This window comes from Leptonychotes weddellii, chromosome 14 (assembly GCF_054177405.1).
Source record: "Leptonychotes weddellii isolate Sample4059 chromosome 14, ASM5417740v2, whole genome shotgun sequence".
In the NCBI taxonomy this organism is placed as follows: domain Eukaryota; kingdom Metazoa; phylum Chordata; class Mammalia; order Carnivora; family Phocidae; genus Leptonychotes; species Leptonychotes weddellii.
The window spans coordinates 5654399-5666875 of NC_138382.1; the positions used below are offsets into that span (position 1 = coordinate 5654399).

The following is a 12477-nucleotide window of genomic DNA, read 5'->3' on the forward strand; positions in this document are numbered from 1 at the left end:
CTAGCCAAATTATACCTTCCCTTTCCTCTCAGTGATAAAATATGGACGAACTGTTCATCATTTAGGGCACTGTATTTCAGTCTTATCATCCCCACGGATTCACGTGGAAAATCAGATCACTTTTCCTCAAGCCCTGCTTTATTATCCTTGAGTGTAAACAGTTTTGAAAACAATAATCCGTTTCCCATCTGAGTCAACTGACCATGTCTCCACCTTCCCACACCCCTTCTGAGTAAGTGAGATGAAAGAATAGATAAAGGAAGAACAAGGCTGGCAAGGAGGAAGGACGGAAGTATTTATTGAGACTGAAATGGAACACTTCTCTTTTATGAGTTAACAGCACAGTCAGTGTGTTAAGATGCTGGTTACAAACTCGCTCCAAAAGAAGGATGACCTGCAGCTCACGGACAGCTCTGCCAACTCTCGTGCCTCAGATCTGAGCCAAGGCCAAGGGGGTAAGACATTTCAGCCCATGACAAATGATGGATTCAACTGCGTCGACATTTAGATCAACTTCCAATGCACACCATCGATATCTGCATTTTAAAACTCACATTCAATCACTGGTCCATATTTATGGTGTTTGCACGACAATCCAGTACCATTCTCTTCTAGATTTCAGGTATGGGTGGTCAATAGTGAACATTTATTTACTTTCCCATGATCTTTGGCACAGTGTCTGGTTTCTTAAATACTGAAGCACAGGCTGAAATTGGCTACTCAATACTGCAGAAACGGGACTATTTTGGATCTCGGTGTAAATACAAGTTTTTATGTTAAGTGTTATTTACAAGAGAGCTGAAGCACAGATTTTTATTTTATTTATTTATTTATTTATTTTTATTCTTATGTTAATCCCCATACATTACATCATTAGTTCTAGATGAAGTGTTCCATGATTCATTGTTCGGAAGCACAGATTTTTAATAAACTATCTTCATAAATTAGCAGAAGAATGACAGGAAATGGATGGTAAGGAGCAGGGCCGAGATGACTAGACTACTAGTTGGAACAATCCCCCCTTGAGGAGACGAGTTTCGTACAATGGAAGAATTTCCCTGAACCACTGATAACCAATGTCTCATATTGTGGGACTTAACTCTGCAAGAATCCAGGGTAGGGACCGTGCTTCTTCTGGCCAATGTGACTTGTTCAGTCCATGAAACCCATGTTCAAATACAACTTAGCTGGTAGATTGCCACTGTGGTTTGGGCCCTGAGAGGTACAAAAGGGCGAAGTCCTGTCATTTTTAAGTGGGTATAATTGACCTTGGAAGAATGAAGCCTTCCAGTTGGATAAAAACACATCCAGCCTTATGTGCGTGACACCTTTGTATACCATCTTACACAGAGCTGATACGGATTCCCTCCCAGCAGTAGAGCCTGGGAGTTGGAGATGAATGGCAAAGCCACCTTGGAGTATAAGACATGTCTGCTTTGAGGCTGACACACAGACGTGGAACAATCAGACAACATGATTTTTCATTCTCGTGCTCATGAGGCAGGAGTATGGATAAGCCCCAAAGCAGATCTGGATTGAGATCGTAGTTATTATTCAAGTACAAGGAGAGCTCTTTATTTCACATTGACAGTTCAATTCTGATCTCTGTCTGGCAACTTATATGAAAATAATATATACACATATATCTATCTAGCTAGCTCTATACTGAACACTGGGTTACTAGTTACCAGTGTCCCAATACAGTACATTGAAAAAAGAACACTTCCCACAAAACCCCACACCCATCTTAAAACTCTGATTGCAGAACTGTGCTGGTCTGTTTTCTTTCAAAGCAGTTACTTTGAAATTGGCTGGAGATGAGTTAAAAATGGACAATTTGGCACGTTGATGGGGGAGAGGTGTTTATATGCATTATAATCTAGAAAAATGTGAGAGGTCAAAGGAAATCCATGCCAATAGAAAGCTTGAGTAAAAATTTGTAATCAATAAGAGTATTTTTTTTAAAAAAACCTAAAACACTGGACTGTGTATGAGAAAGCAATTTTTCTTTCATATCCATGTCCTAATTCAACAGTTACTACTCCATCTACTTCCAAACTTCGTCTCTCATAGAATTTTTACAATCCAGACATGGATCCAGCTTTCCTTTTAATCTATTTTCTTCCATGTTACCCCACCCCCAAATCCCAGAACCCAGAGAGTGAAAGCTGTGAATCCAAATATAGAAAATAATCTGGAAGTCTATATATCAAGTCAAATGTACAGTTGGCCATTAGTGTTCTTCTCTTATTTAATGTTTGAATTTGCTAAGAGATGACTCTCATGGAGCTGTCCTTCATCATTCCTGGTCCTGTGAAGCCAGGGATCCTAGAACTGTGAGGTCTGGGTGAACGAGATGGTGTCAGACTTGTCTACGGCGAAGCCTCCGTTGATGTAGGACTTCTTGGTATCTGAGTCTTCGTTATCCAGGATTGTGGATTCCAAGGCAAAGGGGTTCACGATGTTGACTTCCGATGAAACATCCATCTGCTCTAACTCCTTCTTAGACAGCTTCTCCACAATGCCTGTCCCAAACGCGTCACCGAGGACGTTCACCATGGTCCTGAACCGGTCCCTGGGGAACAGAGAGACAGGAGGCCTGCAGTTCAGTTCCAGTTGCCACTGGAGAGAGAAAAGGATCTGAAGCATTCAGGTATGAATTAAGCAAACGGAGAAAGCGCCGTCCTCGTGGCTGGATCAGAGGCTGCTCTCGTCACAGGCCTGGGGCAGAAGGGGGCTCACAGAAGTAGAGAATGAGCAAATGGGCTCCCCGGCTGTGTGCTCCCAGGAAGTCACAGTGACCCTCCTACATCCAGCACCAGTCTCCCAAAATTCCATCCTCCCCTCCCAAACAAATGTGAATAGTCTTCGCAGCTATTTTGGGGGAGCTGAGGAAGGGTCAGAATTGAACAAGCCTTTCAACGCCTACCCTCTGCCTTGGGGCATTTCCAGGCTCGCTCTCGGCTAAGTAGAGGGGATCCTGTGGGTGGTGTACATGCCGAGGGGGAGTGTGTGTCTGTGGGTGCAGCCGAGTGTCCCTGTGTGTTTGAGTGTCCCTGGTACAGTCATTTCCCTGCCACACTGCATCACTCTACAAGCAAGCCAGCAGGGACACCACAGAGCACAGGCCCAGAAAGCTCGGACCAGCTGAGGAGCGGCTTCCTCCTTGTGGCACCCTGGGCCAGCCTGAGCTCCAGACGGCTTGGAGGAGATGCTGCGGCAGGAAGGCATCCTGGTGAGAGGACCGTGGGGCACTGCCGGGAACAAGTGTGCACATGAACACTTTCTCGTGAGAAAGACCTCTGCAGGACAGAAGAGGCCAACAGTGTTTATCTAGCCCCATTCTGGATGCCCTGCTGTGATCTAGAACGAGGCCATGGACTGAACTAGACCCTGGTATGAACCAATCAGTGCCTTTTCATCCCACGGACCAGACCGGACCTTTGACTTCTCTCGGTATCTTGGAACTGAAGGTCACCAGTTCCAGGAAGAATCAGGGAAAGGAGACGAGTGCAAACCCACCCTCATCACTAGAAAGAAAACTCGAAGCACTTGCCTCAGTGATAGGGTGTCTTGGCAAGAAAGGGGCCACCTCAGCTGGGGGCCTGCAGAACCAGCCAGCTGCTGGGGGGCCTTACACAGCCTGCCTCCCGGAGCTTTTGCCTTCTGGGGGCTGACTGTATCTTCACCATGTCAACTACTACTTGCAAACCACCCAGCACCGTACTCCCCGGGAACCCTGGGCTGGTTCTGAGTAAAGGCTCCACATGGAGCCATGTGTGCCCCTGATGGCCGGGGGACAGAGCCAGACCTAGCTGCGGGAAGACCAGTGCACAGAGTGGGTATTAAGGATAAAGCCGGGGACCCCAAGTTCATTCTAACTTGAACCTTGGGGGGGGGGGTCACACAAGGCATATTCCTGCCCAGATGTTCCGCTGTGTTCCTCAGCCCTCTGTGTGTGTGTGTGTGAGAGAGAACTGTCGATTGAGACGTGAACTGTCCATTCTAATCGTAACAATAAAACCTGCCATTTATTGAGCACATATTGGCCGCCAGACACTGTTCCAGACACTCTGCTCACATTAGCTCAGTCCTTGCACCCACCTAATGAAATACGCAGAATCTTTCCCATCTCACAGATGAGGCAACTGGGCCTCGGAGAAGCTAGGGAACTTGCTCCAGGCCAAACAGCCCCTGAGACACGGAACAGGGATTCACACTCAAGCCCGTCTCACCCCAAAGCCTTTGCTCATGCCCCCGCCCCTGACGATGCTGAAGGTCTCGGGGAGATGGGCTGCCTTTGAAGCAGGCAGTTCTAAACCAGTGAGGCTGACCCAGGGCCCGGAGAGGCGAGGGGAGCCTCTGGGGTCTGGACAGTCTGGGACCTTGTCCAGCTTCCTCACCCTAGTATTTTATGCGTGTCCCCCCCACACCCACCTCCTATCCTTGAGCATTAGCAGGTATGAATGCTCTAATGGAGAGCACTGGCCCTTTAAAGTCACCACCAGAGTTGACGAGGAGTTAATTTTTAAGCACGTTATCAGATGGCCTGGTCAGAGGGACATTAAAGCATCAACAGATGGCTCATTAGGCCAAGTGAGGACAGGATGGTGACAGACTGCAGATCCCGCGGGGTGGGGGGTCCGCCTCCCCAGCCGGCCGAGGCACTGCGTCTACCCCAAACTCACAGGAGCCAGTCGACGGCGATGATTAGGGTCACATCCTCCGCGGGCAGCCCCACAGCACTCAGCACGATCACCATGGTCACCAGGCCGGCCTGGGGCACCCCAGCAGCTCCGATGCTGGCAGCCGTGGCTGTTACGCTGCAGCCAAAACACAGCGGTGCAGAAGGAGTTAGACCCCGTCTCCCCGAAACCGTTAGTCCCGCAGGCTGTTACCGCTGTGTCCCCAGATGGGCCGGGTAGAATCTGTCCTCTGCTGAGCATCAGCTCGGCCTCCCTGGAGAGCTGTGGGGGACCGGGGGGGTTGTCGATCTCCTTCCAGTGGGGGGAGATATGGCAAATCTGTCTAACGCCAGGAAGGGAAGAACTGCCTGAGGGGCAAAGAATGGGCAAAAGGGATATTCAAGAGGAAGGCAGGAGTCCACCACCCGGGGTGTGCGCAAAAGGCATTAGAGACCCCTGCAGGCATCCGTCATCTTCAGTGCCAGTGACCTCTCTCCCTGATTCCCTTCTCCTTGTGTCCACCTACTCACCCGGCCAATCACTCATTGGCATCTCATATGTGCCCGGAGTTGATGTTGCCTTGAAGGCCTGTCAGAGGGAGGGTGTACATGTAGATGGGAAGTGTATTTCAGGTGAAGGCGAAGGAAGGGGCAGCGATCAAGCAGGTTTTATGCACTTTCCTGACATCACAAGACTCCTGGCCTCTGGGAGCTGCCCTCCACGGCACTGAACTGAGGGACAGCCATGCCTCCTGCCCGAGGTACAAGCGTTTATTCCTGACTGCTCCATTCTGCCAGTGGATGCACTTTCTGCAAATGGAAGTGAGGTCTAGAACCGAGAGAGGCAGTCAGGTGAACCTCATTACTGTGTATTTAAAAAGATCCCTCCTGGGCAGATAAAATGTGGCACTAGGGATTCTTGTCTTTGGAATGTGCTGGTTTTCATCGAAAATATCATCCTTATTTAAATCTGGTAATTTTGCAGATGTTGGCGAGGATGCAGAGAAAGGGGAACCCTCTCATACTGTTGGTGGGAATGCAAGCTGGTGCAGCCACTCTGGAAAACAGTATGGAGGTTCCTCAAAAAGTTGAAAATAGAGCTACCCTACAACCCAGCAACTGTACTACTAGGTATTTACCCCAAAGATACAGATGTAGTGATTTGAAGGGGTATGTGCACCTCAATGTTTATAGCAGCAATGTCCACAATAGCCAAACTGTGGAAAGAGCCAAGATGTCCATCGACAGATGAATGGATAAAGATGTGGTATATATATACAATGGAATATTATGCAGCCATCAAAAAGGGAAATCTTACCATTTGCAACGATGTGGATGGAACTAGAGGGTATTATGCTAAGTGAAATAAGTCAATCAGAGAAAGACAATTATCATATGATCTCACTTATATGTGGAATTTAAGAAACAAAACAGAGGATCATAGGAGAAGAGAGGAAAAATCAAATAGGACAAAATCAGAGAGGGAGACAAACCATAAGAGACTCTTAACTCCAGGGAAACAAACAGGGTTGCTGGAGGGGAGGTGGGTTGGGGGGTAGGGTAACTGGGGGATGGGCATTAAGGACGGCATGTGATGTAATGAGAACTGGGTGTTGTATGCAACTGATGAATCCCTGAACTCTGCCTCAGAAACTAATAATACATTATATGCTAATTAATTTAAATTAAAAAAAGGAAAAAAATAGATCTGGTCATTTTGGAGGAAACAAGGGTTCACCATGCCCTGAGAAGCCCCTGAATTTTGAATGAACTTGAAAGGACACCCACTCTACGTTTTGGACACCTATTCTCATCCTTAGTCCAAAGAGGCCACTGGGTTGAAAGGTGAAGATGTAGAAACTGTCCATTTAAACTGGAAGAATCCCTGATTCTGTCCAAAAATCTATATTCTTGTGGGCTCAAAAGCCTCAGAGTTCGAACGAAGCTGATTCCATGACTCATTCATCTGCGTCTCCGTGTGCTGCAGATGGTGTTGGAGGGTACGGTCAAACACAGGCCAGCATTCTTCGACAAGTGTGTTTTCCTTCAGCTGCTGTGGCCACCAATTTACAGTAAATTAAAGATTTCTGGGCTGTCCCAATTCCTCGAAACATTTCAGGCCTACAGAATCCTTTAGATCTGTTCTGACTTAAGTACTCTTTGGAAAACCTAAGTTTATTTCAATGCTGGTTGAAAAAAAAATTTAAACTGAATGCAACAGTGGGTTTTCTCTGCCAGAAGTGATTTGTGCCTGTGACCACGGATCCCTTTTGGAAGTCCCAACACATCATGGTTAACCACGTCCCTCTGGCCTGTGGCTGGGCTCAAAACTCAAAACCCATTTCGTCAAAGAAAACTCTGCCCTGGAGCCTTGACCTTGCTTCCTAAACTTCAGCCATTTGACTGGCTTTGGTCTGAGACTGGGAACTATAAATCTTCAGAACGGGGAAAAATATAAAAACCTATTCCTTCGGCTTGAATATATTCGACTTTGTCTTTAGAGGGTTTTCACAGACGAACACACAATAATCACCAGTAGAAAGTTCTTTCCTGGCGTTGAGATCTAGTTTTCGGACAGGACACTTAGCTCAGGTCCCATCCAGGCTGGGCCTGGGGTGTGAACTGAAGCCTGCAGAGGTTTGAGCGTCAGAAAGACCTGTTTTCAGTAGCAGCACATCCTTAGGCAAGTTCCCTCTGGATCTCCGTTCTTGCCTGTGGGATGGGGAGACCATGTTGTGGGGCGTCATGAAGATGAACTGAGGTAGGATGTGGAGGGCATCCATCCAGGATAGCACCTGGCCGCATCAGATCCTTCCACACTGAGGCCACTTCTGCTACGTCAGCAGCCGCTGGTCCCACCCGCGCTGCCCCTGGGATCACCCTTCATTGCTACAAAACCCCACAACTTGCTCCTTTCCTCCTCCAGGCCTCAAATCCAGTCATCATCTTTCATTTTAAGCATATTTATCCTATTTTCAATCAGTCATAACCTTTGATTACTGAATATTATGATAAAACCACAAAAGGGTTTGTCTTGGGTGGATGGCGCCTACGTTTCTTTGATGTCGGGCCAAACGGGCCACAGAAGGAGATGAACTATGGGTCTCTAACCATCAGCTGCATGAGCCGCAACTGTAACTTGTGAAGGGAAAAACCATGTTTATTACTTCATTCTGTCCCGGGCAGAGCCAGAGAGGATTTTAAATTTTAGGTCAGTGATTACTCTGGGTCTCACAGTTGTGGTTGTTGGCTCTGGGCCAGTGGTTATTTATCAGCAAGTCTGATTTAAGGATACAGGGGCGCCTGGCGGGCTCAGTCGGGAGAGCGTGTGACTCTTGATCTTCGGGGTCATGAGTTTGAGTCCCATGTCGGGTGTCGAGATTAATTAAAAATAAAATCTTAAAAAAAAAATACACCAGAGCGGGGGGAGGGGGGAGGGGGGTAAGTGGGACAGGTTTTGATGTGAATTATTTAGCCTCTCTGGCCAAAGTTTATTTGTCTAGCAGTCAGGTTAACAAAAAAACAAGGTTAGAAAGATCTAGGGAACTCATGACTGAGGGAGGGGGAGGGGCTTCACCACAAAGTGGCAAATACCCAAACCAACGAGCACCTCTCGGAAATCAGTCCAGGGCAGACTGGCTCCCACAGGCCACGGTGAGGGAGGTGGCCAAGGGCACTCGGAAGGACCAAAGTGACAAGCACTGGACCCCAGGTGGTTGCGGAGCTTTCTCAGGCACGATGCAAGGTTTCGATTTTAACACACTCACTGCTGTTCAAACTACAGGACTTTCCTCAAGCTCTTTCAGCTCTTAAGCCACGGACACTTTATAGACCACGCAGTACAGAGACAGTTTCCCAGCTGATGTGCCAATGGTCTAGTTGGCATTTGTCTTCAGTTAGCTTCAAGCCAACGGCACTAAGTACTTACTTCATGATTTAGGGTTGGGGAAGACTTAAAAATATACTGTATTAGAACACTGTTAGAACTTACTTTACGCCTGCAGTTTATGCCTGTCCCAGGGACCAGGGATGCAAGAGTGAGTTAACTCGGAAAGGCCAGATCCAGCCTTGTGTAGGCCTAGGGACCCAGGTTAGTTGTAAACTTCCGCTCTAAACTGAATGAAAGTCTCCGGATTAGCTCTAAACCCAACCCATCCCTGCAAAGCAGCGCTGTCCAGTAGAATTTTCAATGACAGAACCTAATTCTACAATGATGGAACCTCCTGTGTCTGCTCTGTCCAACCTGTGTGTGTGACTGGTGGCTACCATCTTGAACAGGACTGTTTTAGAGCAACAATGCTGGCAAAATTCATTAATGACATTTTCAGCATCTACTTGAGTAGACAATTTCAGTCTTCATTTGAGTAGAATTCTCTGCAGTATCGGGCTCTGTTGAGTGTTTCGTCCTTGGAGATCTCTCTTCTCTGGGCTTCCATGACGTGATGGCTCTCCTCCTACCTTTCTGTTCCTTCTTGGTCTTCCTCTTGGTTCTCCCCTCCTCTGCCTGCCTCTAATACTAGGATTTTCTAGGGCTCAGTTCTTAGTCCTCTTCTATTTGGCACAAACCCTCTCTATGTAACGTCATCCCAACATTCTCAGCATCCCCTGAGTGCTATGTACACACTGTTTGAAGCATTTTACGTGCACGGACTTAACTATCACTACTTGCATAGAATGTAGGTACTATTATTATCCATATTTTACAGGTGAGAAAACAGAAGGTTATAGAATTCAAGTACCTTGGCCAAGGTCACTGTTAATCATGGTGAAGCTAAGACTCAAACATGGATGACTGACTCGTAATCACATGCTTGATGACCACCCTCCCCCTGATGCCTCTGACATCCATATCTGCACATTTCTCACTGCAGAGTTCCCACCTGATGTCCTGAAAGCATTTCAAATTCAACGTGGCAAAAAGCATAAGCTCTTTATTTTCCCACCTGTGCTTGCTTCTCTTCCACTAGTCTCGTTCTGGTAACCACCATTCACCAGTCCAGAACCATCTGCCAATCCTGAAGGTCATCCTAACCACCCCCCTTCCCATCCCTCACTCTGAATCCAACTGATGCCTCTTGAATTCGTTAGCTCTTCTCCATCCTCAGTGACAGTGCCTTGATGTAGGCTTTTTTTTTTTTTTTAAAGATTTTATTTATTTGAGAGAGCAAGCACCAGTGGGGTGGAGGGGCAGAGGAACAGAGAGAGAAGCAGACTCCCCGCTGAGCAGGGAGCCTGATGAGGGACTTGATCCCAGGACCCTGGGATCATGACCTGAGCCAAAGGCAGACGCTTAACCGACTGAGCCACTCAGGCACCCCTGATGTAGGCCTTTTAATTCCTTACTTGGACTTCTGCAGTAATCTCCTAACTAGTGTTCCAGCTTATGTTCCTGTTCCCATCCAGTCCATCCACCGTATTGCCAAGTTATCCTTTAAAAATTCAAATCTGTTTTGATTTGAATCTTCCATGTTATGACTGTCTGAGCCCCTTCCATGAGCACATCCCATGAAGGTTTCATGAGATGATCCTTGCCCTCTTGTTTCTCTATGTTCTCCACATTGTACTCTATGCAGCCACATCCAATAATCTGTCCACTGTAACGAGGCCGTGGTTATATCACGATCCCCTGTACAAGCTAGTCCTTTTATCCCAGATGCTCTTAGGTTCCTTCTTTTCTTACTAAATTCTTATTCTTCTTCTGAACCTTAACTAAACCTTCCCCTTCTCCAGGAAGGCTCTCCTCACCTTCCCTTCCTTCTTTGGTGCCCTCCGTGCCCCCTCAAACCTCCATGATAGCTCTTATCACACCCCCCACCATTTATTTAGATATCCGGATCCCCCTACATACTGGGGACCCCCTGAAAGCAGGCCCTTATTCTACCTTGAATCCGTGGTATCCGCTGTGTGCCTAGCACCCAGTGGGTATGCTGAACCGAGAACAGTGATGCCTTTGGCTCTCCAGACCCTGAAGCAGAAATCCTACAGACCACAACTCCACTTCCTGTAATAAAGTTGTGTGTAATCCTGGGAAGGGGCTTTGTAGACCAAGAAAATCAATCCACCAGTGGACCATTCCTGATCTCCCTTCACAGGCGATTTATTTTCTTTCCCCCACAGGCGATTTTTCCTTGAGACAATTCCAGTAACAGAAATGAGCACAAGTGCAACCTCGTGCCCTACCTGATCGTGATGATCTGCCCGATGCTCAAGTCCAGGCCGTTCAACTGTGCAATGAACACGGCCGCCACTGCCTCGTAGAGAGCTGTCCCGTCCATGTTGATCGTAGCTCCCACGGGCAGCACGAACCTGGTGATCCTCTTGTCCACCTGGTTCTTTTCTTCAGCACAGCGGAAAGTGACCGGCAGTGTGGCTGAACTGTGTGACAGAAAGAGAAAGGAACCTATGGTCTAACGCTGGAGCTCAATCCCTGTCTGAAGAGACACTTCTATGCCAAAAACCAAACCCAGAGCCCAAGGCATGCCGGGACTTTCGGCAGGTCCAGGAATGAGAATGTGCTGGGTCTGCTGCTGCTCCAAGTTACGGTGTAACCCATTCTTGGGCTGCAGGCCTTGCCACGAGGGCAGGAAATGCCCAGCAGGGGGCAAAAATGTTCAAGGACATGGGCAGAGAATATAGAGGTCATTCCTTGAGTTAAAGGCAGCTACTAAGTCGTCAGCTCCACATGTGGCCGGGACAGCTCTCAAGTGTGGCCCAGAGACTACTCCGGACACCCCTCCTCTGTTCACCTGGAAGAGATCATGAGAGCCGTCAGGAGAGCCTGAGCCATTCCCATGGCGAACTGGAAAGGGTTCTTCCGCACGACTATGAAGTAGATCAGTGGGAGGATGACGATGGAGTGGATCGCGAGTCTGAAAACAAGAGAGAGGAGCAGGTGCATGGAGGGCACACCTCTTCATATTAATCCTTTTTTCCAAACAGCTTTTTAAAAAATTCCTGATAGATCACTTGATTTCCATAATGACCCAAAAGAAAATGAGAAGTAGGGCAGGGATATATGTCTCCATTCCACCAATGAGGATGAGGAGACTCACTTAGCAAACGAAGTGTCCTGTCAAAGTGATGCAGGCAGTAGCTGAATCCACATTTCAGAGCTCACAGAACACGTGTGTCACACTGCCAAGCCCTGTGTGTGCTATTCCTGCAGCAAGTGCTAACGTACTTTCACTTCCTTCTGCTGCTGAGTTCTTACCCCTCTTCTAAGACTCAGCAAAAGGTCCCCCTCCTCCAGGAAGCCTTCCCTCACCTCCCTAGGTCGAGTGGACCTTTCCTTCTTGGCAGCTCTGTAGCTCCACACACAGTGCTACCAGAAACCCTCATCCTACACCCAGCCCCCCTGTTCCCTGGACCGCACTGCTGTCCTGCTGGATGGTGTCCACCCTCCAAGAGGGCAGGCAGGTTGCAGGAAGGAGCGAGTCCCTGCTCTCCTACAGTCATACTTCAGGATTGACCCTCTTTGTTATTCCTGCCTTCCGAAACGACTCCTTGTTTCATGTAGGAATATACAGGTTACGCAAAACAGGGGGCTTAAAAAATGAGATCGACTAACAATTGTAAATATCTATGCCCCTAACACGGGAGCAGCCAATTATATAAGGCAATTAATAACAAAAGCAAAGAAACACATCGACAACAATACAATAATAGTGGGGGACTTTAACATCCCCCTCACTGAAATGGACAGATCGTCTAAGCAAAAGATCAACAAGGAAATAAAGACTTTAAATGACACACTGGACCAAATGGACTTCACAGACATATTCAGAACATTCCAC

The 12477-nt window shown here is 47.7% G+C and overlaps 2 protein-coding genes across 2 annotated transcripts in view; one reads left to right on the forward strand and one right to left on the reverse strand.

Annotated features, from left to right (window-relative positions):
* SPATA6L (spermatogenesis associated 6 like) overlaps window positions 1-10897 on the forward strand; it is a 74540-nt gene extending 63643 nt beyond the window's left edge. The window contains exon 13 of the transcript XR_014139913.1: window positions 10802-10897. The gene's annotated coding sequence lies outside the window, so the exon portion shown is untranslated. The remainder of the gene's footprint in view (window positions 1-10801) is intronic.
* The window catches only part of SLC1A1 (solute carrier family 1 member 1), a 71539-nt gene continuing 59337 nt past the window's right edge, over window positions 276-12477 (reverse strand). The window contains exons 7-10 of the mRNA XM_081804058.1: window positions 11431-11593; window positions 10865-11059; window positions 4689-4823; window positions 276-2575 (exon numbers count right to left, since the gene is read on the reverse strand). Coding sequence (XP_081660184.1) covers window positions 2329-2575; window positions 4689-4823; window positions 10865-11059; window positions 11431-11593 — 740 coding nt within the window. The 3' untranslated portion in view covers window positions 276-2328. The remainder of the gene's footprint in view (window positions 2576-4688; window positions 4824-10864; window positions 11060-11430; window positions 11594-12477) is intronic.